The 26,954-nt window shown below is 44.3% G+C and overlaps 1 protein-coding gene across 9 annotated transcripts in view; it reads right to left on the bottom strand.

The window, feature by feature from the left end:
* Positions 1 to 26,954, bottom strand: part of FHOD3 (formin homology 2 domain containing 3) — a 503,817-nt gene that overhangs the window by 60,763 nt on the left and 416,100 nt on the right. For all 9 annotated transcript variants that reach the window (XM_063716761.1, XM_054537476.2, XM_054537478.2 and 6 more), the window contains 3 exon segments: positions 26,227 to 26,441; positions 10,374 to 10,670; positions 1,336 to 2,219 (listed from right to left, as the gene is read on the bottom strand). In XM_063716761.1, coding sequence (XP_063572831.1) covers positions 1,336 to 2,219; positions 10,374 to 10,670; positions 26,227 to 26,441 — 1,396 coding nt within the window.

The following is a 26,954-nucleotide window of genomic DNA, read 5'->3' as shown; positions in this document are numbered from 1 at the left end:
CTAACGGTGTAGATTTCTAAATGAGAAAGCTTTAATTTTGACTTGAGGAGATTCCTGAGGCTGGAAATGATTTAGACTCATGTCATGAGTGAGTGAGAAACACACACTGGGGTAAACACCAACCAGCGAAGGGCAGCAAGCAGCTTAAGAATCCCAGCACGTTTTGAAAGGAAGCTGATCAACTACAGCGCCCTTGGCTGGCCTGTCAGCATCCCACAGCAGTGACAGGCGCTAACTCTGTCACTGTGCTCCTCGTCTGAAGGGCTCACTTGTTCTGAGGATCCTGCATGTAATTTTTGATACAGAATTGGTGCCCAAATGGCAGGGCTGGAAACCTGACTCAGACAGCTTCATACTCACCCAAAAAGATGATAAATGCATGCAGCGACACAGGGAGTTAAAATTAATTCATGATTATAAGCTCTTGCATGTTTATTCTAAATTATGCTTTACAAAGTGCTTTCTCCTACCCCTCGTATCTAAAAAGAGGAGGTAAACTTAAACCTGTTTTAAAACTGGAAAATACCCAGAATGGGTTTTTAAAAGTCAGCTAAGATATGCGAAGGAGACTCTACTAATGTAGGGAATTAGATATAAAATCTGTGATCCCATATCTTGCAGTTTATCAGTGTAAATTAACCATGACTTAACCTTTGGTGCCCAATAACTTTATGTACAGTGTTTCCCATTGATAAAAGTGGTACAACATCTTTGTTACTATCACAGCAGCAGTGCCTATAGGATTCTCAAACATTTATCCAAAATACTAAATCTAGATGTATATGTAATATTGACAGGATGCCAAATATACGGCTGTTGGAAAACTAGATAGCTGCAGAATGTTGGCTTGATCAGGGGCCAAGCCAAAGAAATGTTAGTTGGATTACTGCCTTTGAGCTTATTGGGTGGTTACAGATAAAGTTCAAACTACTACTATCAGTCATAATCAATGAAAGTAAGATTAAATAAGCATATCCCATGTTTGGTGAGTCAGCAAATCCACTTTCTCTAGTTAACATCAATATCTGCTATTGGGCTATGCTGACATTCCTTAGTTGACCATTTTTGTCTTTTCCTCAGGGCTATCTGGTTCTTTGAAAGCTCCTTTGCCTAATATAAGTAAGCTGGTGACCATGTTAGCTAATAAGGGTCTCTGACTCATGTAGCCTACACCTAGCATGTGGCAGAAGGAACACTATATTAAAGATCAGATTTTTTTACCAATGGACTTCTTACCAAATAGCAAAAGCAAGGCAAAATAGCATTTTATACAGAACGAATCTCTTCAGCCCTACCCAACTTCCAATCAAGAAGCATGCTGAAGACTAGCAGTACCTTTGAGACAGACAGTTCCTTGGATTTAGACTCAAACAGGTGCTCCAGTCTGGAAGTGTCCACCTTAATGGGTTCCAGTTTTGACCACAGGAATTCTCTGCAGCGTCGGTTGTTTTTACACGGCCAGTCAAAAGGCCGAACTTCATTCCAGAACAAACGGATGGTCTTCTTTTTCTTCGTGAATGTGGGCTGACCCCTGGGTACCTGGGACCACCCTAAGCCCTGAGGAGCATTGAACACTGGAGGAGGAGGAACCAATAAATTACCGGGGACAGGAGGGGGAGGGATGCTGTCCAACAGGGGTGGAGGGGGTGGAGGCGGCAAACCCAGAAAGGTGGGTGGGGGTGGGGGAGGTGGCCCAGGGGCCTCCCTGTGACCCAGTTCCACATCTAGGACATCAATGTCATCCTCCTCCCCAAGGTCAGTGAAATCCATGTCTTGGATTCTGAGCTCTCTTGGATTGGCCATGAGCTGGTCCCAGATGTAATCTGACTCTGTCTTCGGCTGCACCGGCGCTGTTTCTGGGACCTTGTCATTGGGCTCAGCATCAGGGGAGATGGAACCTCTCCCCAGGTCCCCGCTGTTGAATTTCTCAGCAAATGCTTTCACACTACCCCGATTGTCCAAACAGCCAACATCCACCCTCCTGACGCTCTCATCCTGAGTCTGAGAGTTGGCCTGCAGGGTGGATATCCTGGTAGCAAGGCTGGCTACCGCCTCTGCCTCCTGCTGGGTCCTCCCAGCCTCCCCATCCCCCTTCTCCTCATCATCCGGAGACTTCCTGTTATGGGCATACAGCATGTCAAGCATGAACCGTTTGTTGGTGAGGATGTCGCCACACTGTCCATTTACACCTGCATCCTGGACACCTGCGGGCCACAAACCTGAAAGTACACGGGAGAGAAAAATGAGAAAGGGGCAAAGGAGCCTCACTTCCATGAGAAAATCAATTAGAGAATAAGTGAGCTTGACACATGGGAGCAGTCAAAGCCGTGACTGACAAATGTTCTTGGGCAAGAAGAGATGCTGCTTTATAGTCCCAAAGACCCACACCAGGACCCAAGACTCTTCCAGGCATGATGATGCTCCTGGCTCCTACCTGGGCTCATGGGAGAAATCTTCCTCCTTTTTCCTGCCCACCCAAGGCAGCGGGTCGAGACCTACTCAGCCACAGGTAACTAAGGAGCCTGTGCCCTAACTTGAGATAGGGAGGCAAGAAGCCACTCCCTGGCCTCAGCAGGTATTGGAGAGCCTGGAAGATTACCTCTGTTTCTCTCCCCTACTCTAAATCTGCACTAGTGCAGTTCAAAGTGCCTCAAAAACACACAAACTGTGCCACTGATCACTCTTTAGGTTCACTCCTTATCACGGACCCTAGTCTCCAGGGGGCTGAATGCTGCCTGGCAATCTCACCCACTCCTCTCCAAGATGACTTTCCATAGCCCTCTCTTCTCTAACCTCCTGGCCCATCTCATCCTCAGAGATAACCTTGCCTCCAAGTTCACTGACTTAACAGATGAAGCCAGAAGGAATCTTCCAGAGCCTCCCTTCCACCTCTACTGTCCCACCTGCATTGACCCTCAGAACACAGCCTCCCTCCTGCAACTGCCTCATAAACATACCTCTTAGCAGGGGTCGACTGCCCACTTGTGCATTAGTAACCCACTCCAGAAATTCTCTGTCCTGTATTTCCCATGGCCCTCCCACTAGAGTCTTCCTTCTGGCACATTAACGCGCACGCGCGCACACACACACACACACACACACACACACACACACACACACACATATATAAATATAATTTCCCCCATCTTAAAAAAGCAAAACCACCCTTGGCCCCACTCATCCCTCTAGCTATCTCCTAACTTTAACTTTTCTCATTTCCTCTAAAGTAAAACTGCTCATAAGAGTTGCTTTGCCCACTGCCTCCAATTTCTCTTTTTCTTTTCTCTTGGACCCAGTCAAAGGGAGCTATTGCTCCCACCACCCTTCTCAGCTGCTGCTTTCAGGTACCAGTGACTTTTGTGTTGCACTAGACACAGCCAACCACTCCCTCCTCCCTCACAGGGGTCCCAAGATATGACGTATGACACAGGGCTCCCAGGACATCTGGCTACTCCTTCTCAGTCTCTGTTGCTGGTTCTTATCATTAACCTTTAAATGTCCTTGGACCTCTTCTCTCCATCTGCACTCTTTCAGTCTCATCTAGTTTCAAGGCGTTAAATGCCATCCATAAAATACCACCTTCTCCAACCCTGCACTCCCCAACCTAAACTGCTTCTCCTGCAATCCTTTGCTGTCTCAGCTACGGCAACTTAATCCATCTTGCTGCCAATTCCAAAGACCTCAGAGTCATTCTTGACTCCTTTTCTTTCATCCTCCACATCCAGTGTTACTGGGCATCTTGTTGGCTATACCTTCATGTCACATCCAGAATCCAGCTGCTTTTCTCAGCACCTCTGCTACCACGACCATGGGCCAGGCCAGCGTGGGTTCCTGCCTATAGTACTGCAGGGGCGTCCCCACTGGACTCTCTGCTTCTAGTCATGTCCCTTGACAGCCAATTCTTACCCCAACAGCCACATGTTGTTTATAAAAATGTCTGATCATATCTTTCTGCTCAAAGTCTTTTAACAGCACCAACTTTCACTGTGGGAAAAGGCCAATGACACGATGTTCACAAGGCCTTCCATGATCCTTCCTTACTTTTCATTCATCGCCCACCACCACCAACACTCCCCGACCCCCAGACACACATGCCCATAAACCTCGTTAGCTACAGCAACTTCTTCCCATTCCTAGAACTCATCAAGTATGATCTGGCCTCAGGGTGTCAGCCCCTCCTGGGATAACACCTAGATAATCACACAATTTTATCCTTGACCTCTTGTCTTTACTCAAACCATATCTTCTCAGTGAAGTCTTCCCTGACCACTTAGTGAAAACTGTGCAATCCTCCCCCAACACTGTTGATCATCCTTTCCTGCTTTATTTTTCATCACAGCTCTTATGACTATCAAATCTGTCACATGTTTTACTTATTTTGTCTGCCTCTGCCCTATCACTGCAATGATTATAATTACTCAATAAATTGCCTTCTTCATGGATGTAAACTCTATGAGAATAGGATTTGGGTTTGTTTTGCTCACTGTTGTTTCTGCAACATCTGGACAACTGAATGAATGAATGAATGAATGATTAGGAATGTTATTCCTCTGGGTTTGCCTCTTTGGGGCTTGTATTAGTCTGTTCTCATACTGCTATAAAGGGCTGCCCAAGACTGGGTAATTTATAAAGGAAAGAGGTTTAATTGACTCACAGTTCAGCATGGCTGGGAAGGCTGGGAAGGCTGGGAAGGCCTCAGGAAACTTACAATCATGGCAGAAGGGGAAGAAAACATGTCCTTCTTTACGTGGTGGCAGGAGAGAGAAGAATGAGTGCCCAGCAAAGAGGGAAGCCCTTTAAAAAACTATCAGATCTTGTGAGAACTAATTCACTATCATGAGAACAGGATGGGGGAAACCACTTCCCCCAGGATTTCCAGTGTGTCTTTGTTCTGTCCTCGGTGCAACAATGGCTTAACCTGACCAGGGGACCTTAGGCCATCTCAACACCAGAACAAGGAGCTATTGAACCCTCTTTTAGGTTTTACAAACAAAATATCTTAGGAAATAATCACCATCAAAAGGAGATGGGATGCCATTTGAGGATAATAGCAAAAAATTTGGCTAGGTAGAGTTTCAACAACTGGTCAGATACTAGGGACACCACTAGCAGGCTGCAGCAGATAAAGTGGCTGAGCCCTTCTTAAGAGACAGCCTTGCTCTTTCTCCATTTATTGGGAAATGTGAGCATTTTCTTATTTTGGGAACAGGGAAAATAATATAATCAGGTAATATTTGTTTTCTTTGAGACAGAGTCTCACTCTGTCACCCAGATTGGAGTGCAGTGGTGTGATCTCGGCTCACTGCAGCCTCCACCTCCCGAGTTCAAACAGTTCTCATGTCTCAGCCTCCTCCTGAGTAGCTGTGATTACAGGCATGAGCCACCATGCCCAGCTAATTTCTGTATTTTTAGTAGAGATGGGAGTTTCACCATGTTGGCCAGGCTGGTCTCGAACTCCTGAATTCAAGTGATCTGCCCGCCTCGGCCTCCCGAAGTGCTGGGAATACATGTGTGAGCCACCACACCCATGCAGTCAGGTAATATTTTTAAAATGCCAGTTTTCTTGCTTATTCTCTTCATTCATTTGTGACTCCTTTTATCATTCTGTAGTGTCTCTCTTTGTCCTTAGTAATTTCCTTTGCTCTGAAGTCTACTTTAACTGATGTAGCCATTCCTGCTTTTCTCTGATTTAATGTTTCCATAATATATCTTTTCTCAACTTTTTTTCTTCCTTTCGTACCTAGTCCTACAGATTTTTTTCCCCAACTTTTAAGTTACAATCTACCTGTGTCATTATGTTTGAGAAGAGTTTTCTATAGATAGTATATAATTGGGTCATTTTTAATCCACTCTGCCATCTATCTTTTAATTTAAAGGAATTACTGATATGTCTGCCATTTGTCTTATTTGTTCTATTTGTTTTAGTTCCTGTTTCTCCTTTGTCTTCTATGGGTTACTTGAATACTTTTTTTTACTTTAACAAATTTTTAAATTGATACATAATAGATGTTTTCAGGGTACATGTGATAATTTAATACATTCATATAATTTGTAAAGATAAAATTAATGTAATTGGGATATCCATCACCTTAAATATTGTCTTTTCTTTTTGTTACAAACATTCAAATTATTCTACTTTGAAATATACACATTATTGTAAACTATAATTTCCCTACTGATCCTATAGAACACTACGTCTTATTTTTTCTATCAAATCGTATACTTGTACCCATTAGTCAACCTTTCTTCATCCCTTTTGAATATTTTTTAGAATTTCATTTTGATTTATTTATAGTGTTCCAAGTACATTGTTTCTTCTGGTTTTTGTAGTGGTTGCTCTAGGCATTACAATATACACACTAACCACAGTAAACCAGTATTGCTGTTTAACCACTTTGAAGTGTGGAAAACTTACTTCCATTTTGATACCGTTAGCTTCCCTACTCTGAAAGTATAGTTGTCCTAAGTATTCCTCTACATACACAGAGCACTACGTCACATGATGTTATAATTTTTGCTTCAACCATCAAGTATGATTTAGTAAGTCATAAGCAGAAAGTCTATTTACCCCTGCTTTCACCCATTCTGTTGTCCTTTCCTTCCTAAAGTTCCAAGCCTTCTGTCACTATTTTCTTTCTGTTTGGAGAACCTCCGGTAGTAATTCTTTGAGGGTAGGCCTGTTAGGGACCCACTCTTTTAGTTTTTCTTTATCTGAGAATGTCTTATTTTCCCTTCATTCTTAAAGGATACATATGAGGGATATAGAATTTATAGTTGACAGTTCTTTTCTTTTAGCACTTGCAAAATGTTGTGCCCCTTCCTGCTAGCCTCCATGGTTTCAGATGAGCAATGTGCTGTCATTTGGACTGGTGTTCCCCTATAGGTAATATGTTTCTTTCTAGCCTCTTACAAAATTTTTTTTTTTTTGGTCTTTAGTTTTCATAAGTTTGATTATCATGTCTTGGTGTGAATATCTTTAAATTTGTCTCGTTTGGGGTTTGCTCAGCTTCCTAAATTTATGAGTTTATACCTTTTGGCAAATTTGAGAAGTTTTGGGCCATTATTTCTTCAAAGAATTTTTCAGCATTACACTCTCTCTCCTCCCCAGATTCCGATGAATTGGTGTTAGATCGAGTCTTATTGTCTCACAGGTCCCTGAGGCTCTGTTCATGTTTTTCAGTCTCTTTTTTTCTGTCATTCAGAGTTCGTAATTTCCACCGATTTGTTTTTGAGTTGACTAATCATTTCTTTTGTTGTCTCCAATCTACTATTAAGCCCATCCAGTAAGTATTTTTTTGCTGTTGTTACTGTGTTTTTCAGTTCTACAATTTCCCTTTGGTTCTTTTTAATATCTTTTATTTCTTTGCTATTTTATTTTTTACGTACTCCCTAAGTGTTTGTAACTGCTCACTGAAGCAATGTCATCATGGCTGCTTCAAAATCCCTGTCACATAATTCCAATGTCTGGCTCATCTCAGTGTTGGCATCTGTTTATTGCATTTTCCCATTCAAGATGTGATTGCCTTAGCTCTTGAAATGATGAGTGATTTTTCCATTATGTCTTGGACATTTTATGCATTATTAGACTTTGGCTCCTATCTAATCTATTAGCTGGTAGTCACCCTTTTTAGGTATAGCATACAGGTGCTGGTGGAGGGAGATGTTCAGCTCCCTGCTGGATCCTTCTGTCACCACCCCAGCAAGAGCGCTGACTCACACTGGCTCATTGCAGATGAGGAGGGTAGAAGGTCAGGGCCCCCTCCCTTGGCCTCACTGGCATCTTCCCAGGGAAATTAAATCACTGACTCACATTGCCTTATTGCCTCCAAGGGAAGCCGGAGGTTCAGCTCCCTATCAGTCTCCATTGACTCTGGGTCAGGTTTTTCATTAGTGCCTGTCTACGGTACAAGTATTAATAAGTAAAAAGCCTGTGTTCTGTTCTGTTAGGCAATCCTTTTCCCAGTCCTTTGGCTAGGGGAATAAGTTTTACTTGGAGCTTCACTGTCATATAATTTAAGTCCAGAGGTTTCTAGGCAGTCTGCATTCTTCTTTCCACCTTTCACAGTCCTCCTCTGATTATTCTGGTATTCTCAGGGTGTTGCTATGTTGGTTGTAAGAGGGAGGACCCAGGAGCAATGAAGCTTCCCCATCTTAGCCAGACACCTCTTCATTTATTCATCGATTGTTTTGTGAGACCCTGCTAGGAAGTGAGGACTCACAATGAATAGACAGACATCCCCATCCTCACAAAGCTGACATTCAAGTGGAGACGAAGGACAATTATACAAGTAACTATAAAAAAGTAAAATGTATGTTATGATAAAGCTTCTCACATGCATGCCCTAAGTAGAACACATGAAACAAAGAAAAATTAAACCACATAACTGGAATAAGACTTTTTCAAGTCCTACAAATTCATTTTTGACATAGTCATTAGAAATATGTTTGAGAATATTTTAATTATCTCTAAGGTTGCTCTGTGATTTGACAGCACTCTGAAAAGCCAGAGCTATAATGACATAGCTGCCCTGACTCCACAGTGGCTGATGATGCCTGTGAGCAGTGAGATTTTTTAGGAACCAATAAGCTACAGTAAATAAACATGACCAACTCTCATAACAGCACTGAAACAAAGCAGAAAAATCATTGCAAAGCCCTAATTCCTGCTTCTAAATACTTGGACATAGCCCACTTTGGTAGAAACTCAGTGGTTCTTCACTGGGAACGGTTGCCATTTTTGGAAAATTGTCCTTTTTTGGAAGAATATTGGACAATCTGATCCAAGAAAGTCCTGTCGCCTAGTATATTTTTACTAATCCAATTTCCTGATATGTTTTAGGCCTGCTAAACCCAGTTATGATTAATAATTCTTAAAGCTATTCCTAATAAATAAAACATGATTTAAGACCAATCTGATCAATAAGACTTACCCTACACCCAGTATTATGACAACAATTACATTAATATGAATGATAAGAAGAATTTGGGGGACTAACTGTAATCTGACTTTGAAAGAAATTAAATAAATATCAACATATATAATACCTCTTGGCACATACATATTCAACCAAATGAAGACACTGGATTTTCAATGCAATAATTCCTAAGATGTAAACTAATAGTGTCTTTTATCTTCTTTTTTTTTACTGCATCATAGTGACCAGCAATATAAAGCATAAAATCTAGTAGTATATTCTAACTGGGAAAAAATCCAAATAGTAACTATTTTAGACTATGCCATTGACTGACAGGTCTATTGGAAGACATTCTGGTTTCATTCATTCGTTCATCCATGCTTCTGAGACAATGTATTTTTAATCTAGGAATTAATAAGCCATTCATGGGTCATGGCACTGGTTGGCAGGCCTTTGTAGAGGTGTCATATTGCCCTTTGGGCCTAAGACATCGACTTGAGTGGGTGCCACTCATACGTAGCTTAACAAAGGCTGGCCCATAAGACATGACTCCCCTGGTTAGGAGTGTTTGTTGAGGAAGGAGGCATTGTACCACCTTGATAGCATACAAGTCATGGGTAGGAAAAGTCACCCTGTGGTGTCACAGATGATATGAATTATTTACAATTCCTATAACCCTCTGTGGCACCCTCCTCAAGTCCTTGGTGAGGTTCTTTCAGTCTAAACCAAACCTATAATCTAACATTCCATTTGGTCCCTAATTCTAAAGTTACCATTCACAGGAGAACTGAATGAGTATTAAGTGTAACACCACAAAGATATACTTCCATAAGGAAAAGCATATACTTTATACAAAGAAAAGAATAGTGATGGGTGTAATGTAGAAAACAAATTATCTGTATTCCAATACATCAAATTGACCTCAGTACACTGTGTACAATTTTTTGGAAATACTCATTCAATCCACTTAAACAAATCTTTCCCATTCTGAAATGTCCAGTCAAAATGATTAACACACTTCAGTAAACACATTTTTAAAGGAATAGATGACAATGTGACAGATTCTAAACTTGTATCAAAAACAGAAAAAGCCTTACTATTATCAACCTTACTATTATTCACAATGGAACAGTCAGGGGGAAGTGAGAGGTTTCTCTTCTGGGGCTTATTCCTCAGGAAAAGCCTTCCTTATCAGGGCCCTTTTCCCCAGGTGTGGAGGTGATGAATGTGATGGTGTGGCAGAGGGTTTGGCGGCCGTCTTTCTACAGGGCAGAAGGCTGCTGGCTGGCTGCTAGCATGGCCACACTCCTCGTCCCCAGACACTGGGTGACACAGCCACATGAGTGGGTTGACCCAGGTCACCTCAGAGGCCAGCCTGTGGACAAGTTCTTAGAGAACCAGCCCCTGCACCCCAGGCCTCCCTGGCACATGCCAACTGAAACAAGGGGCTTCATTTACCAGTTGTCCTGTCCCTGGAGAACTTATCCTCCTTCTCCTCCCTCTCCAACGTGCTGCTGGAGGACGAGACGCTGGAGGCAGAGCAGTTGTCCCTCTCGTTCACCCCCTCGTTCTGCCTCTCCTTTTCACTGAGGGAGGCTCTTTCTTCCGGCTCTTGCTCTAGTGCCCGCTCCACTTCAGTCTCTGCACCCTCGTGGGCAGATGCTATGTCCTGGCCAGCTTCATCAGCAACCTGCCCCGCTCCTGCCTCTGGTTCCGCTTCTGCCTCTGATTCGGGTTCAGGATCCCCGGCACTTGCTGGTGGAGACAACAATGGAGATTATATTGACAACAGATTTCTTGGAAGGGTGAAGTGAGGTGAGAATGAATGTGAGGTTGATTTCTCGTGGTGAGCAGACGTCCAAAGATGGCCCCCAAGAGACCTATCCTCTGGTTATTCAAACACTTATCGAGGCAATGCTGTGAAGGAATTGTGCAGATGACAGGAAAGTCCCTAGTCAGTGACCTTACAATATGGAGATTAACTAGATGGGTTGGATCCTATCAGGAAAGCCTTTTAAAGGCAGAGAGTTTTCCAACTGGCAGCAGAAAAGGATGTCAGAGATTCGAAGCAGGAGAAGGATCTGCCACAACACTGCTGCTTGACAGGGAATGCAGGCGGCCTCCAGAAGCTGAGAACCACCACTGGTCAACAGCCTACCAGGAACAGGGACCTCACTTCTGTGGGCACAAGGAACCGGATGTTGCTATCACCCCGGATGAGGCTGGAAGTGGACTCTTCCCAGAGTCTCCCAATAAGAGCCCAGCCAGTAGCAGCCTTAATTCCAGCCTTGCGGCAGTGGACAGGCAAGGTCAAGAGCTCAGCTGAGCTGTGCTAAACTTCTGACAGATGGAAACTGTGAGATAATAAACGAGTGTTGTTTCCAATCGCTATGTCTGTGGAAACTTGTTACACAGCAATATGAAACTAATATATAACCTTTTTGCCTATTTAGGGAAAGAGAAACAAAATCCATGGTGGATCAAGCTGATGAAAATCAGCTAATGTGTTCTGAAATCAGTTGGCTGAACCAGTGAGGTTCATCACCCTTTTCTTGGGTTATATTTGCTCATAATGTGAAGTTAGTTTGTGATTTTGAAAGCAGTTTGGAAGAATCACTCATGGTCACAGTCTATTTGCAAACCTATCAACGCTGGAGATTTGATGCTGTCACTGAGGTAAGACGATCATGTTCTCACTCACGTGACACTCTAGGGAACAGGGAAATGGCACAATCTGGCTTATGCTTTTTTTTTTTAAATTTTTTTATTTTTATTTATTTATTTATTTTTTCCGAGCAAAACCCTCAGCTATGAGCTGTGGATGTGTAGCAAAATGATTGAGAATACACAAAAGTCTGAGCCAACTACCACACATGAAGGCTGGAGGAGGGTGGCTCACTTTTAAGGGAACTGCCCTCACTCAGGCTGAGCAAAGCCCACTCTTCTGGAACCCTGGCAATGCACTCAAAGGGTGTGTGCTTGAACCCTAGGTACACACTGCTCAAAGCAACACAGAAATTCTGGCAGGGTCTACACATGGCAGGGGCTGGAAGGGACCTGCCCAGACTCCATGAGAACACACAGATCAGGGCATGTTCCCATGCCTGTGGAGGCATCCTACTGCACCAGGTAATGGGCACGGCTGGCCATGGGGCACACAGAACCAGCCCCCCAGCAGGCTGGGCATGGGCATTACTAAGGGGGAGGGACATTCAGGCCTCACTAGGCAGGGGGCCCAGCTAACCCCAGCTTCTCAGCAACTCATTCTTCAGGACCCACAGGGCCATCACCCCCTAATCCTTCATCTGCTCTCAGGCTGCCATCCTCTGAGGATGAGTCAGGGAGTTAGCTGGACAGGGAAGATGCAGTGGAGTGGATGAAATGTTACCTTTCCTTATGTTCCTGGACAACTTCCAAATCCCACTCCTCTGTGGAAATGTCCCCAAGTGCCAGGTAGGAATTTGGGGGTGGAGGAGTAAATTCCTCTCCTTTGATTACAGGTTGTGCATCTTCTACTGGGAACTCCAGCCTGGGGCAGGAACCTGCTTCCAGGGAAGGCTGGAGGACATGGGCAGGGGCAGCAAAGACCCCCCCCTGCAGCTGAGGGACTGTCCCTCCTGGGCATCCCGAGAGGGGAAGGCTTTAGGAACTGGAGATCTGAGGGCACAGTTTCCAGACAGAGACTCATGGGTGGCAGTCACAGAAGGAAGCCAATGGACACACAGCTGTGAGGCCACGTGCCTGAGAATGAGAGCATCATACACTCTTCCTTAAAAGTAAAAACTGTGCTGGGTCATGGGATGGAGTGAACAGGCCTTTTAGAAACATTCCCTTTGGTACTGAAGGAATTTTTATGGTAATTTCTTTTTCATCTGATAATAGAGTATTTAGGAGAGACACAAAACCCCATTAGTTTTACAAGCATGGCAAGAGCACAGCCTCTGCAGCGGCAGTATCATCATTTGGTTGACAGAAAGCACATGTTTTTGCACACATGGACTTCAAAATAGCCACATCAAAACAAAAATGTGTTTCCAACAGCTCAGCATGTGGCATGGACTGAAGTTTTAATTGGTAAGCATATGGTGAAAACCAGCAAGGGCCCCTCCTGGTGGCTTCATCACAGACAGGGACATGGGGTCAGTTGGCTGCCATAAGCCTGTGTCTACTCACCACCCCAGGGATCTGGGCAAAGTAGGGAGGCTCCGTGATTGACGGCTATTTGACTTCAGCCTGTGGGTGTGCACTGCCATGTTCCATTCCACTGAACATGCAGGACTCTACCCAAGCAGCGGCTCTGGCCCTGATTAGGCTGCCTGGGCAGGTGTGCTAACAGACACGCAAGCTCTGGAAAAGCCACACTCTTGTGGGGGAGGAGTACAATTTCATCCCAATACACTAGAGCCTAACTTCTTGGAGTCAGATATTTCAATTTGTGATTTCAACCACTGGGGTGGTATCTTTTTTTCATGACTGCTGGGGAGGTAGTAATCGGCAAAGTCATCTCCTGCCCAGAATACATGACTCAGTGTCTACAAGGTCTGATTGCAAATCTGAGGCCGTCCTAATGATGAACAAATTAAATAACTGTCACACACATTCAAGTCAAACAAAACTGCCAGGGTCCACGGCAGAGCCCTTCTCTAGCTGTCTTAATCAAACACAGGAAAGTTGTCTGAGGGCCAAGACCTTGCCTTCGTCTCCTGCTGGAGGGTCCCAGCATGGTCCTGGGGACAGCGTCTGCTCACAGCGTTCTTACCGATACTCAGGAAGCACCCAAGACAGCCCTGAGACTCCACACTGAACTCCAGAACATTTCTCCTCCCCTTTCCCATTATCTTTCAGCAGGATTTCCCTCACTCATATTTCTGTCCACGTGCACACACACACACACACACACACACACACACACACAGTTCCTTCTGAGTGTCTCTAAGCCAGGTCTGCTGCCCTCTGGGAAAATGCAGGAAAAAGTCTCATTTATACCCACCAAGTCCCCAGGAAACAGGAGAAACCATATAATCCTGTAGGAAAAGTCCTAAAGGGAGCTACCACCTTTGGCAACAACTAGGGAGAAAAGGTGTTTGTTTCCCTCCTAGGAATATTTACAACTTCTTACTGTTACCAGTCCCAGAATTTAATGAGCCTTTCTCTGGCCTGACAATGTGGTGTTGGTGGTGAAAGACAGACACAGCGACCCATGAGACTGACCTAGCTCTGTCACAGAGGCTAGAGAGAAGCAGATTAGAGAGATCCCAAACAACTGCCGTGATATCCGTGTGGCAAAAATGAGTGAGCTCTGCCACCAGTGGGCACAGGGAAACCCCCACCTCTCAACTGCCAGCAGACACATTAACAAAAATACGTTTGTAAGAGTGATGGATGTGTAAGATAAAATGCACAGTGCCCTGGGAAGGCATGGCAAGGGTCTTTGGCAAGGCCTGGGACATAAGTCTCTGTGGCAAAATGACGTTTGAGTCTCAAGGGGTAAAAATGAGTTAAAAGGGGGGAAATGCTGAGAATGCCCTGGGCAGAGGGAAGCGCACACGCAGGCACCCAGAGCCCACTGCGTGCCGGAGGGAATGAAAGCTGCGTGGCCTGGCAGGAGGAGTGACAGGAGGTTTGGGTGGTTGTCAGGGGCCAGGGCAACCAGCGCTGTGTGTTGATGGAGGGATCTGGGACTTTACTCTAAGGACAGTGATGGCTGCTCTGTTTCATTTTGTCTGAGGTGAGCCCTGTCTCCACCTGCACCACAGGCAAGCGAGGCTTTCTGCTGGGAACAGCTTGGGTGTGCCTGCGAGCTGTGGGGTGAGGCCCCTAGTCAGTGTGGAATCAAGAGTCCATGAAGCAAACCCTTAGAGAGAGAGACAGAGGAGGAAGAGGTGAACGCCAAACAGTGGAGCTCAAGAGAAAAAGAAAATAAAAACACAGCACCACTGGAAGAACACATGGGTAAGGGATTGAAACTCTGAACAGCAGGAGGTTTTTCCACCCCAGACATCAGCTGGGGGAGGAACTGTGTTCACACCGGAGCAGGGCAGGGAGTTCCGCAGGACTGCTGGCTCCCTTTGAGGAATGGGTACTGAGCACTTCACAGGAACTGCCTTCCGAAGCCCTCACGATCTCTCTATGGGGAGGGCTCTGGTATTACCCTCAGAAAGCTGAGGCCAGGAGAGAACAGTGAAGGCCCGTGCCAGGGTGGCCAGGCAGGAAGGAGCAGAGTGTCCCTTCCCCAGCATGTAATGCCTCTAAGCCTCTTCAAGGGAGGCTCGGGAGTGACTGTGATACCGCAAACCCAGCAGGTCAAGAGATGCCACGGCTCACCACGCTTGTCCATAACCACCTTGGATGGAGGAAGGACACAAAGATCTGATTGCATCTCCTGGGCTGTGCAAGGGAGGAGGGGAACTGCAGGAAGGACTTGGGCCAGGTGCCCAGGCAACTCTTCTCCTAGCAGTGGGTGTGCATTTGGAAATAAAAGGAAGACATGGCAAGGAATGCCTGGTAACATTACAGGCATCCAGAACCGGGATGTGTCTTCCTGGGTCACAGCCCAAGGATCGCAGCATCGCTAGGATGCACTTAGCAAAGACCAGAAAAATGTGTTTGGCCAGAGCCTGCACTGACCTGGCTCCGAGGGCTTGCAGCTAGATTTGAAGGTTGGGGTAGGGGAAATACAAGGGCCAAAGAAAAAAACAACACTAAACTGCATAAAAGGACGTGGTAATGGATACTTTTTGCAAGGTGGAAGAAATAATAGAAAAGAAGGGGTCCAGGGTATCCTCAAAGTGACATAACAGAGTACTGGGCTGTCACCACCCTGTGGGAAAGGACCCATAACCAGAACACAGCCACTAAAAGGAATTCTTCACCCCAAAGAAACAGACATTACTGGAGTGAGTGGGGTTTGGGAAACCAGGATGGGAACGCATCAACATGAGAACCCATGGAAGAGGGGAGAACCTAAGTGCTTTTCTTAGGTGTAAGAATATAAAGGCTGCCCCATCAGATGGAGAATGTGACCATGCTTTCCTCATGCAGATCGCAAAATGAGGAGAGAAATGAGGAACGAGCTGGCCTGAGGACTTCGGCCAGCTGGTCCCTGTATGAAGTCTGCCAGGGCAGACCATCACTCACACAATCTTGTTTTCTTTGTCCCTCCAAAATCTCAACACCAACTCCTCATCTGGTCCCCAAAACCTCACTGGACATCAGGTCCTGCTTGCCTAAGTGCAGTAAAAATCAAACTTACTACATATTGAGCATCTTCTACCCCCAGATGTTGTACTAGGAATCATATTACATCATCCTCTTTAGTTCCCACACCTACAACATAAAGTGAAGATTGATGTCCCCATGTGAGAAATAAGGAAACATGTTCAGAGAGGTTAAGCAACTTGCCCAGAGCTACGCAGCAGGCTGGCTACTCTCTGACTGACTGATCCATGCTCTGTTCTGCTCTGTGCCTGAGGATGCTGACCCCCGCACAGAACACCAGCTGTATTTGCTCTCCCTCTCCCTGGCTCAGCCCCTGGAGGTTCTAGCAAAGGTAGGAAGAAGGAAACTGGGATATTAACACCCCTGCTTCCTTCACGTAGGGCCTTAGTTTGGCAGAGGTTGTCAGGCCACTGTTTCTGTCCCTTGGTCTCTCTCCTCTGGCCACAGCTCTTACCAAGTCCTAGTCATTCACCAAGCTTCTTTAGGCCTGAAGGTGGGAACAGTGTCCCATGACTGCTAGTCTCTGGGTGAAGCATCACCACATTTTGATGGTCCCATGACCTCCCTATACCTCTGTAAACAGTCCCTTCACTGAATATCTTCAGCAACCCTCTGACCAACAGGACCTCACTGCTAAGCAGAGCTCATGCTAGCAGAGCTTGGATTTGAACCTGGATTGGCTGGACTGCAAAGCTCAGGATGTTAATCACAGGGTTATACTGTGTGGTGGGTGACTTAAGCAATTGAGAAGTACATAATCATTCCTGGAATTAAGTGTGTGCGCACACACACACATGCACACACACACAGTGGGCAGGAATGTTTCAATTCTGCTTTCATCCATGTCCCTGACAGCCGAGTTCAGGGTGTCCAATTAGAATTTCTGGTCATGCAATTTTTCTTTGAAGAGATAAATTGGTGGTAGAAAGTTCTGAACTTGATACATCTCTGGGTGGCTTCAGTTGATTTCAATCTGTGGTATTGTCTAGATGACTCTGCCAGGACTTAGCTTTCTGGCAGGTCTTATGAAACCAAGGGCTGGGCCAGCCAGTTCTATAATAGTTGCTCCAAACTGCGTAGATTCCAGGGACCTCCCCAGCTCAGAGCTAATAACTAACACGATTGACTACAGACATGTGTTTTAATCACAGAAATCTGAAAAAGGTCCCAAGAGAAAAAAGCTTACAACTTTCGAAATATTTTAGACTTTGCCTTTGGTGTTAGACCAGTTCTTGCTAGGTTGTTCACTTGGATTCACTCTAGAGCAAGGTTTCTCAGCCTGGGTACCTGGGTATTGTAGGTTGAATAATTCCTTCTTCTGGGAGACTGTCTCATGAGCTGTAGGATGTTTAGCAGAATCCCTGGTTTCTACTCACTAGAGGCTTCAGAACCAACCTTCCACTTCTCCTCTGCTATTGTGGCAACTGAAAATGTCTCTAGACACTGCCAAATGTCCCCCAGGAGAGCAAACTCACCCCTGGTTGAGAATCACTGCTCTACAGGAATAGTTGCATGAGGATGGGCACAAACTCAGCTTCACAAAAGAAATTCTACTCAAGCCTCACAAAAGAGATAGCTCATCACTTGCAAAATACTAATTCAATAGCCTAATTTTTATGCCTTAAAAGTTAAGCCATGCTTTGTCCTCAAGTTTCAGAGTTTGATTTTTCCAAAGAGGTTCAGACCTAAGCCCCTCTGAAGATGACTTCAGAGATGGCTTAGGCCTGAACCTGCTTGACCCGAACAATTTTGACCATGTATAGTCAAAATTACCTTCAAAAGTCCCTTTGGACAGTGCCACCTTATAGATCCCATAACTTCTCCATGGTTTTGACAATCACGGTTTTAATTTAGCGTCAGTGGAACTCCTTAAGTGCTGGGATTGCATTCATGGGCCATATTACCCCCAAATACAAATCTGTAAACTCTAAACTCACATTTGAAGCAGCAAATTGTTCATACGACAAGGGGCACCTTGGAATCAGGAATGGTTCAAGGAAAAGAAGAAAAGATCTACGCTCCTTGTGGTCATGCTCCCTCAGGGACATGCACTTAATATGAATGTTAGGATTAAAAGCACTATTTAAATTAGAATTTCCACTTCCCACTCTTGCCCCTCAGATTACGCTTCTGATTGAGTTCACTTGCTTAAATATGTATATAATGCTACTGTAGTATCATACAGGATAAAAAAGAAGCAATTTCAGGTTCAATTATTCTCATACTGATAACATATAGTGCGACTATTCTATTAGAGTTAGATCCTCAGAGAGAAATGGCCCAGATATGTCAACTGTCTGTAAAAGTTTCCTATTAATTATACCAGCATCATTTATTCAGTCCTTATGGAGTGGCCTGCATAGTCAAAGATGTGTCCTCCACCCATGACTCATGTAATAAATTTCTTCCTGAGTAGAGAGGAAAGAGCTGTCTCTGCAGATTCATGTGTCTGCTTTCCTTTGCCATGCTTCACCATTCGCCAACTCATAACCCATGTACTGAATGCTTTTTCTGCTCCAAGCACTAGGAATAACAAAGGTGGGCACAGGCATGTGCCCTGCCCGAGGCACACGTAGACGCTTGGGAGGAGCAACTTATCACATGAACAGTGAGGTAAGCCCTGCATCCCAACTGTGCACAAGATGCAAGGGAAACACAAGAGAGGGATCAAGGGAGGCTTTAGAGAAGAGAAGATGCCTCAGCTCGATGAAGAGTCCAGGGGGCACCCAATGGAAGAGTGCACTCCAAGCACAGAGCATGGCATTTTCAGGTACTGATTGTGGTTTGGTGTGGATGGAGCATAACATTTGTTGGGGGGTGGCTGTGGTGTTTGGTACTGGGTAACAAAGGGTCTTGAATGCCACATAAGATCTGAATTTATGTGGTAGATAATGGAGAGCCACCCGATAATTTTAAGAAAAGGTACAGAGATCTTTTTTTTTTTTTATTTTAATTGGGTTGCTGAGAAGAACCTGGAAGAAGTGAAACCTATCAGAAGTGATTGAAATGGCCCAGATCAGAGATGGTTGAGGCCAGGACTAAGGCACTGGCAATGAAGAGAAAAGAAAGAGGGCTGATTTGAGAGAAAACAACACAAAAGACACTTGGGGATTGATTGGATGTAAGGTAAGTGTTGAAGGAGGAATCAAAAATTATATGAATGTTCCAGCTTAAATGATTGGGCCATGAGAGAGAGCCTTACCCAGGTGGGGACTAGAAAATATAAGCAGGTTTGGGGTGGGGGTTTCTGGATGAGAGACAGACATCACCTTCCATCTGAACAGCCCTCAGCCTGGCACTTAGTGGGTCTGAAGAGTTGGAGGGGCATTTAGTGGAGATGGCTGGGGAAGTGCAATACACACGCCCTGAGCTCAGGGACGCCAAGGCTGGCGGTACAGACCTCAGGGATTTAAAGCACATGGGAGGTAGGTAAAAATCACAGGTGGAATGCGAGGGCCCAGTGAGAGGATGTGCATGAAAATAGAGAGGAACTTCAGAAAAACCCACCACATAGTGAAAAGGCAGAAGAGGAGTCAGTGAGAGGATTGCAACCAAACAATGAGCAAAGACTAAGACAAATGGTGAGAAAACAATGAGAAATGCACACGACTCAAAAGGCAACTATCCTGTTTAGTCTGGAGATTATCTAGAGGACACAGAGGCATCCAGAGGGGGATGGATCCAGAAAGTCAACAAAAAGCAACTTGAACTTCCCGATGTATCTGGCAGAGGCAGCCTTCTCACAGAAGTCACAATTTCAAAAGGCTCCAAAGATGCATATCATGCCCAGAGGCAGACAAAACACACTGCATAGTCACTGAACCCAGTTCTCCTGAAAAAGTGTATTTCAGGTACCAGAAAATCAATGTGAGTGTGTCTTGCCATACTGCATGTGTTGTATCATTTTGAACAAATGTGTTCCAAAGATGGATGGGGGAAAGCAGGGCTGCTGAAGGGAAAGGGGGAGTGGTGGAGATAGCAGAGTAGTGATTAAGATCTTGAGCATGGACAAGGATGCTAGAAGGAGCCCCAGAGTTATTCTCCTGTGCTAATTTCCCCAGTCTCAGTCATTGTCTGGGAATTCAAAGTACCACTGCGGCTCAAGAACCCTCATTGTCCTGACACGTGGAGCCTCCTAACTGCACCTGAAAGCACTGACCCATGGCTCCCACCTGGGATGAAAGGCGCTGATGTCTCACCCAGCCAACAAGCCAGATTCTCTGTGAATGTCTCCAGATGCAGCAAACTTGTTCATCCCAAGTGCCTGCTCCAGGCGGAGTCTTGCAGCTCCTGAGGCACTTTCTTTTTTGTTAAATAAGAGCAAGCTAATTGCTGTTTCAAAACTTGAATTTTTTGTTTACACTAAACAGACTTTAGGATACAAATTTCATAGTAAAGGTTGATTTAAAACCATTATAATCAAATATTAGGAAACAATTATCTACAGCTCTCCCATGTTCAGTCTTGCAAGCAAAGGCACTGATCATCTTTTTACTGCACTATCTTTCTAAGGATGTGTGTATAGCAAAGAGCCTTAGAAGACAGGGTCTTCTCTTAGAAGATAGGGTCTCTTTAGAGCAAAGATCTGGTTGGTTTATTGCCCACTGTAATAAAGACAATGTCTCCTTCTGGGACAAACGGAAGGCATGTTTACCGCCCATGATAAAAGAGTTCAGGTCCCCAAGGCTCAGGGTTCCTTTTCCCAGGTTCCCCACAATGTGCCTGCAGGTTTTACTGGGCCCTATTCACACCACCCTGTGGGAACTGGGGCTTAGGGAAATGGTACAAATGTTGATATTCTGGCTATTGCTATCACTAGAAGTAATGAAGTCCTTTGTCTCTGACCCAGGAATTGTGTGTCTTCGGCCAGCATCCACAGAATTGTGGCAAGGCAGCATATTAGCTTACAAATAGGGTAATGTTTCAGTTCCTTCATAGCTCTTGACACCTAATAGCTGCCTAGGAAATAATAATTTTGATCAGGTAATGTCCACCTCCCCTTCTCCTTTTTTGGAGTTGGGGTCTTGCTCTGTTACCCAGGCTGTAGTGCTATGGCAAGACCATAGCTCACTGTAGCCTTGAACTCCTGGGTTCAAGCTATCCTCTTGCCTTTAGAAATAATGCTCTTCTTTACCAACTTTCCCAGTGCCATTCTATGCCTATCTTTACTTAAGGTATATACTTTGTCTACTTCAGAAGGACTCAATCCTGATTAATGTTTCCAAATATGATGCAAGAAGACAGACTTCAGACAACTGTCATTTCTATGAGGAGAAAAAGGGAAATGTTTAGAGACTGAGAAATGGCAAGGCAGAAAAACTCGATGATTTGCAAAGGCTGCCCGCAGCAGGTGTAGCAGGTAGGGCCTCAGCCTTGGGTAGAGTTGCTGAAAGAGTTTGTCCAATTGACAAAATGGCATCAAGTAGCAGCAGTCAGGTGAGGCAGGGAGGGAGGCAGCCCTGAGTCACAGAACCACAAGGAATCTAGTTTCCTGCCAATTCATGAAACACTGAACTGGAGGCATCCAAAAGATTTATGCAAGAGAACTAGCATGCAGTGTTAGGCTGATGATGGACGATATTCCATTGCTACCGTGCCAGTTGGCAATAGGATACCAGATGTTTCTGATTTCTGCTGTGTGGATTAGATAACCTCAGAGAGTCCCTACACCTGAAGGAGACTCAGAACATCTTACACAACGAAGATGACAAAGACAGTCAACGCTAACAATGACGACAGCCAAAATGACAAATGGAAGCCCACAGGAAAAATCATTTAGACAAACTAAACATTTCATGATACTCTATGTCTAAATTTTATTTCCAGGTTTGAGGATCAGGAGGCTACAGGAATCACCATATTTACCCATACTTTAAATGCCTGGATCTGTGAGAGGAAGTATCATTAACCTTTGTCAATAATTTCTGCTGGTGAGTAGGCCATGGCCATATAGGCCGTATGTATCTCCAGGGCCAAACAATCAGACATTTGGAAATACCCTGGAATCCAATTACAGGTAGAGAAAAAAATCACTGTCAAACATATTTTTCCTGGACATAAATAAAAATAATATAGTGTGGCATCATTTTCAAATGTATCTCTGATGTATTATTTCTGTGTGCAATGTGGAGAGTATCAAGCTCATAATAAAATAATGTAGACATAATGTTGCTTTCATGGCTAGGTTAGTGGGTGAAAGCCACTTCTAAATTCTTGACAGCTGCTTCCTTCCACTGGGAAATGCCATTTATCTCCACCTGGCCTCAGGAGGGACTCGTTTACAAGAGGGAGCAAGGAGGGAACATAGTTCTAGCTCTCCAGAGAAAGCAGCTTAACCCCAGGACACCCTCCAGGGACCACCATCAACATCTGGTTTTCAGGTGAGTAGTTTCTCTCTACTCTGTTTCCATGAAATAGGTTACCTGGATCTGACACAAATTGTGATAAGAGGTTACCTGGCTATCTTGACTTTACTTACGGGTACACAGATTATTATTACTAGTTTTCATCCTCAGAGAAACTTTCTCAAGAATTATGTTGAAGAACTCTATCCTAATAAGAACACTGTACATTTTCTGATAAAGAGAATCACTTAGGTGCTTTCAGAATCATCTATGAGTTTCTAAAAATAATAGGAAATAAACTTACTAAGTAGATATTCTGATGTCTACCCCCAGGGATCAGTGAAAATAAGGAAAAGATATCAAAGCAATGAATGAAGAGATGCCTTTCCATGTTTGCCCAAACTTTGGGCTGACTGTCTCCATTAATTCCAACACAGTGCAAACAGGAACATGTATATGTCTTTCCCTCCCTTGGGCTGATACTTTTAGAAAGAAGGAAAGTACTTAGACCATATCACCAAGTCTAGGCAGTATGGGGACATGCATCTGCTAAGCCCACAAGAGGGTCAGACGGAAAAATAATTCAAGTATGTATTGACTTGGTGGTGGGGATTAGGGGCATCATTCATACAAAAGTTATAGCAGATTTACCTGGGGAAGCTTTTGGCTGAGAGATCTCACTAGATGGCATATCATGCTACCAGTATTTATCATTAGCCTTTCCCTTTTAAAAAGTATGTTTTCTAAGACAAAAGGAAAAGGAGTTTTTAATGTTTTCCTATCTTCTTCTTTCGAAAGTTCTTCAGAATCTGAAACAGGAGTTATAAAAGAAAGAACCCATAAAGGGACCTGTACTCCTGAGGCATAGAAAATTCAATAACAAATATTAGTTTTTCCTTTTCTTGTAAATATAATTCTGAAATGTAGGCTGCAATTTTTGCAGATATTGGTGAGAGGGTTAGCAAAGGGATGGTGTGGCATTAATACGAATAGCAATGCAAACATGGTAGAGCCATGACTCCATGACAAATGGCTGAGATGGGCATCAGAACACTAATTATGCTCCCAGCACTGTGCCAAGATGGTCTGAAGCACAGCTTTCCATCTATATGGGCCTCAGTAAAACATGGATAATAACATCTCCGCTACCTACCCAGATACGTTTGGGAGAAAGGGGCAGAGCACTACAAAAATGTGAAGCGTATTATGATTGCATGTTCCCACAAGGATAAAGAGTGAAAAAGCCAGGCAATCCCTGGCACGTTTGGACATCATGCCAGGTGTTTGGTGCAGGACCAACATCTGGATGTGTGATTATATTTTTAATTCTTCCTCTAGATGCTAGGGATAAGCAAAAGGTTACTTTTGGACATTTGAAAATGGGACTTGGTAAAAAGAATATACTATTAATTGGATGCTAACAGAATGCTTCAAAGAATCAAGTAGGCTGAGAAAAACTTGGTGATACCAACTTTGCATTTCTGTCATAAGGGCAAATGTCTACAAAGCAGAAGGAAACTTCTGCAGTTCTTTTCTGAGACCACCATCTTTTCATACACTTGCGATGTCCAATTTTATAAATCAATTACATATCAGGACAAGGAAGACTGTTTGTTCTTGCTGATTTGGATCCTGATTACTTAATATACAATGGACAGCTCTTCTAGATCTCACAGGAGCCAGTACTTTTGACTTTTTTCCAGGAAAAAAGCAAACAACATCAAATGATGTTAGAATTCTTGATTATATGCAGATTCAAGCCCAGTATTCCTCTTTCAGAAGCAGGTATCATTTATTGTGTAATTTTGGTCAAACACTCTCTCAGTCTCTATCAATCCCTTCTCTGAAGAGAAAATAACACTTGCAGATATTCTTTTTTTTATTTTTGAAATGGTGTCTTGCTCTGTCACCCAGGCTGGAGTGCAATGGCACGATCTTGGCTCACTGCAACCTCCGCCTCCTGGGTTCGGTTCTCCTGCCTCAGCCTCCTAAGTAGCTGAGATTACAGGCATGCACCACCACGCCCGGCTAATTTTTTTGTATTTTTTTTTTTTTAGCAGAGACCAGTTTTCTCCATGTTGGTCAGGCTGGTCTTGAACTCCCGACCTCAGGTGATCCACCCACCTCGGCCTCCCAAAGTGCTGGGATTACAGGCATGAGCCACTGTGCACAGCTGCAAATATTCTTTTGAAAGCATACTGACATATTTTCCCCACATGCATACTACACACACACACAGGTATACATGAAATGACTATTTTCTGTATTCTTACTAAAGATGAAATATTCTTTTGCATTGGCTAGAATGGTCTCGAGTTAAACTGTAATTCAATCAAATACGTAAGAAATTGCCTTTTGCCACAAACATCAAGGAGATTAAAAATTTGAGGACAAATGACATTTACAGACACTGTCAATTCCCTCTCAGCTCGGGGCTGTTCTGTACTTCACAGTTTAGACAATCATTCTGTAAATGACTGGAGGTACAACTTTTAGTTAAAAGTCCCAGGATAAAGTGCTGAACCACAACTCTGCAGGAGGATATCTCTCATATTGCCTCTGGAAATACCACAATGTAGATAATAGCAATGATATAAGGCAGGGTTTGGAAAGCACAAGGCTGTTATAGAACAGTCTGTTTTCTTGACTCTCAGAGTCTCAATATTTTAAGACCGACATTACTCATCCATGACTGAGCCATCTGCCTGGGACAATCTTCCATGGCTCAGGGATCGGGAGTAACGGGATGTCACGGGAAGCTGTGGAGGAGCCAGCCCGCTCCAGCAGAATGAGCCAAGGCTTGGAGAGCCAGCAAAGAATTGGACAGACAATATCGTTCCACTATATCCAGTTGTGCTAAGGTCATGGAGTCCGGCCTTGTTTAAATTAAACTTTACGCCATATTTAGTCAACCCTCCTAGAATTAAAAGCTTAATGCCTCTGCTATCTTCAATTGGCTAAGTCTACATCAGGCTGTAAGCCATAACACTTGACTAAAGCAAACAGTGCTAGCAGTAGGGTTAGTCAACACACACCGTGTAAACGCTGCTGAGAACCATCCCTGTGTTAATGTGAAAGAAAACGGACCCACAGTTGCAGAGCAGGCAGGAAAACAGCTGATGCTCAAGGCTGCAGTGTACAATATCATCGCGCCTCTCCAAATAAAAAGAAGACAGAATATCTCCCAGGAGAGCTTGCCTGTCTGTACATAAGCACATACACACACACCCACACACTCACACCCAACCATGTGCCAGTAATTTTTACAATTTGAATTATTTTCCTTCTTCCATATTTACCTTCTATTTTCACTAGGTCCATATTTTTCTTTGCTTGCTGTAATTAATTTTATTCTCCTTCAGTTTAATTTAAACCAGACTAACAGTTCCTTGGGTAAGAACATTCAAATGTTGGTCACTTGATTGGGCAGACCCATATCTCGAAATGATAAAGTATTAAATGAATATTCCAGTATTTAGGATTAAATGTCAAAGTAAAGCTTATTTTCCATATTCTCCTTTTTCCATGACCATACATTGACAACTTTGATGAATCATTTTGCTTTAATATAAGTGGCTCTGAAGATGTCTAGCTTGTTAGTGACCAGGCAGTTGCAGTCACAACCCCCACCCTGCCCAACAAAGTATACCCATAGTTGCTGTCTCAGTATTAGTCTGTAGGTTGAAATCATCACTACTGCCCCGAGGAAGCCTATCTGATGTTAACCTGTTCATTTTCCCTCTACTCACCTTCGGGATGGTGAGGGGTTCCTGGGGAGGAGAGAGACACTGTGAGAGCCTCTTGAGAGTCTAAAGACGAGGGGCTATGGCTCAGAGGAGCTGGGCAGGCTGGGGCTGCTGGCGAGGTCAGGTCCAAGGAGAGGTCGGCTCTGCCCCGGCTCACACTCCGGCTTCTCAGCTCCTTCTCGTGCTCCTCAGCTGCCAACTGTTCCAAGTATTTGTATCTGAAAGTTAAATTCCAAAGGGTTTCCGTCAAACGAAAGAGGAGCCCGTGGCTGATGCTTGTTTATGGATGAAACACCTGCAGAATGAGCCGGTTTCCTGATGCACACAGCACAGTGCAGGGCTGGCTGGAGGGTCAGCCTGCCAAAAACACCCAGCAAAGCCAAGATGCTAATGATTAAAAATCCCACGTCACTCATACCCAAGCAAATTGGGGGAAATGGCAGCATCACGCAGTCCCTAGATACTGGATCACTGCTGCAGAATCCTATCTTGCTCTTTTAGGGAACATTTGTAAATAAGCAAAACAGCAATAACCTCCACCAAAAAGCCTCAAGAGTGATGGCTGAAAACCAAACCCCCTCGGAGCTCACAGCTGTGAAATGGGTGGGTGCCTTGGTGTGGCAGAGAGAAAAAAATGCCCCCCAAATACCAAAGGGGGTTGCTTGGATGAAGGCCTGCCTCTCTGAATTTCTGAACCTGCTTCAATGCTAACAGCAATGCAACTGGAATTC

This window comes from Pongo abelii, chromosome 17 (genome assembly GCF_028885655.2).
Source record: "Pongo abelii isolate AG06213 chromosome 17, NHGRI_mPonAbe1-v2.0_pri, whole genome shotgun sequence".
Lineage (NCBI taxonomy): Eukaryota > Metazoa > Chordata > Mammalia > Primates > Hominidae > Pongo > Pongo abelii.
Note: the sequence above shows the minus strand (reverse complement) of the source record. Positions and strands in the feature narration are given on the sequence as shown.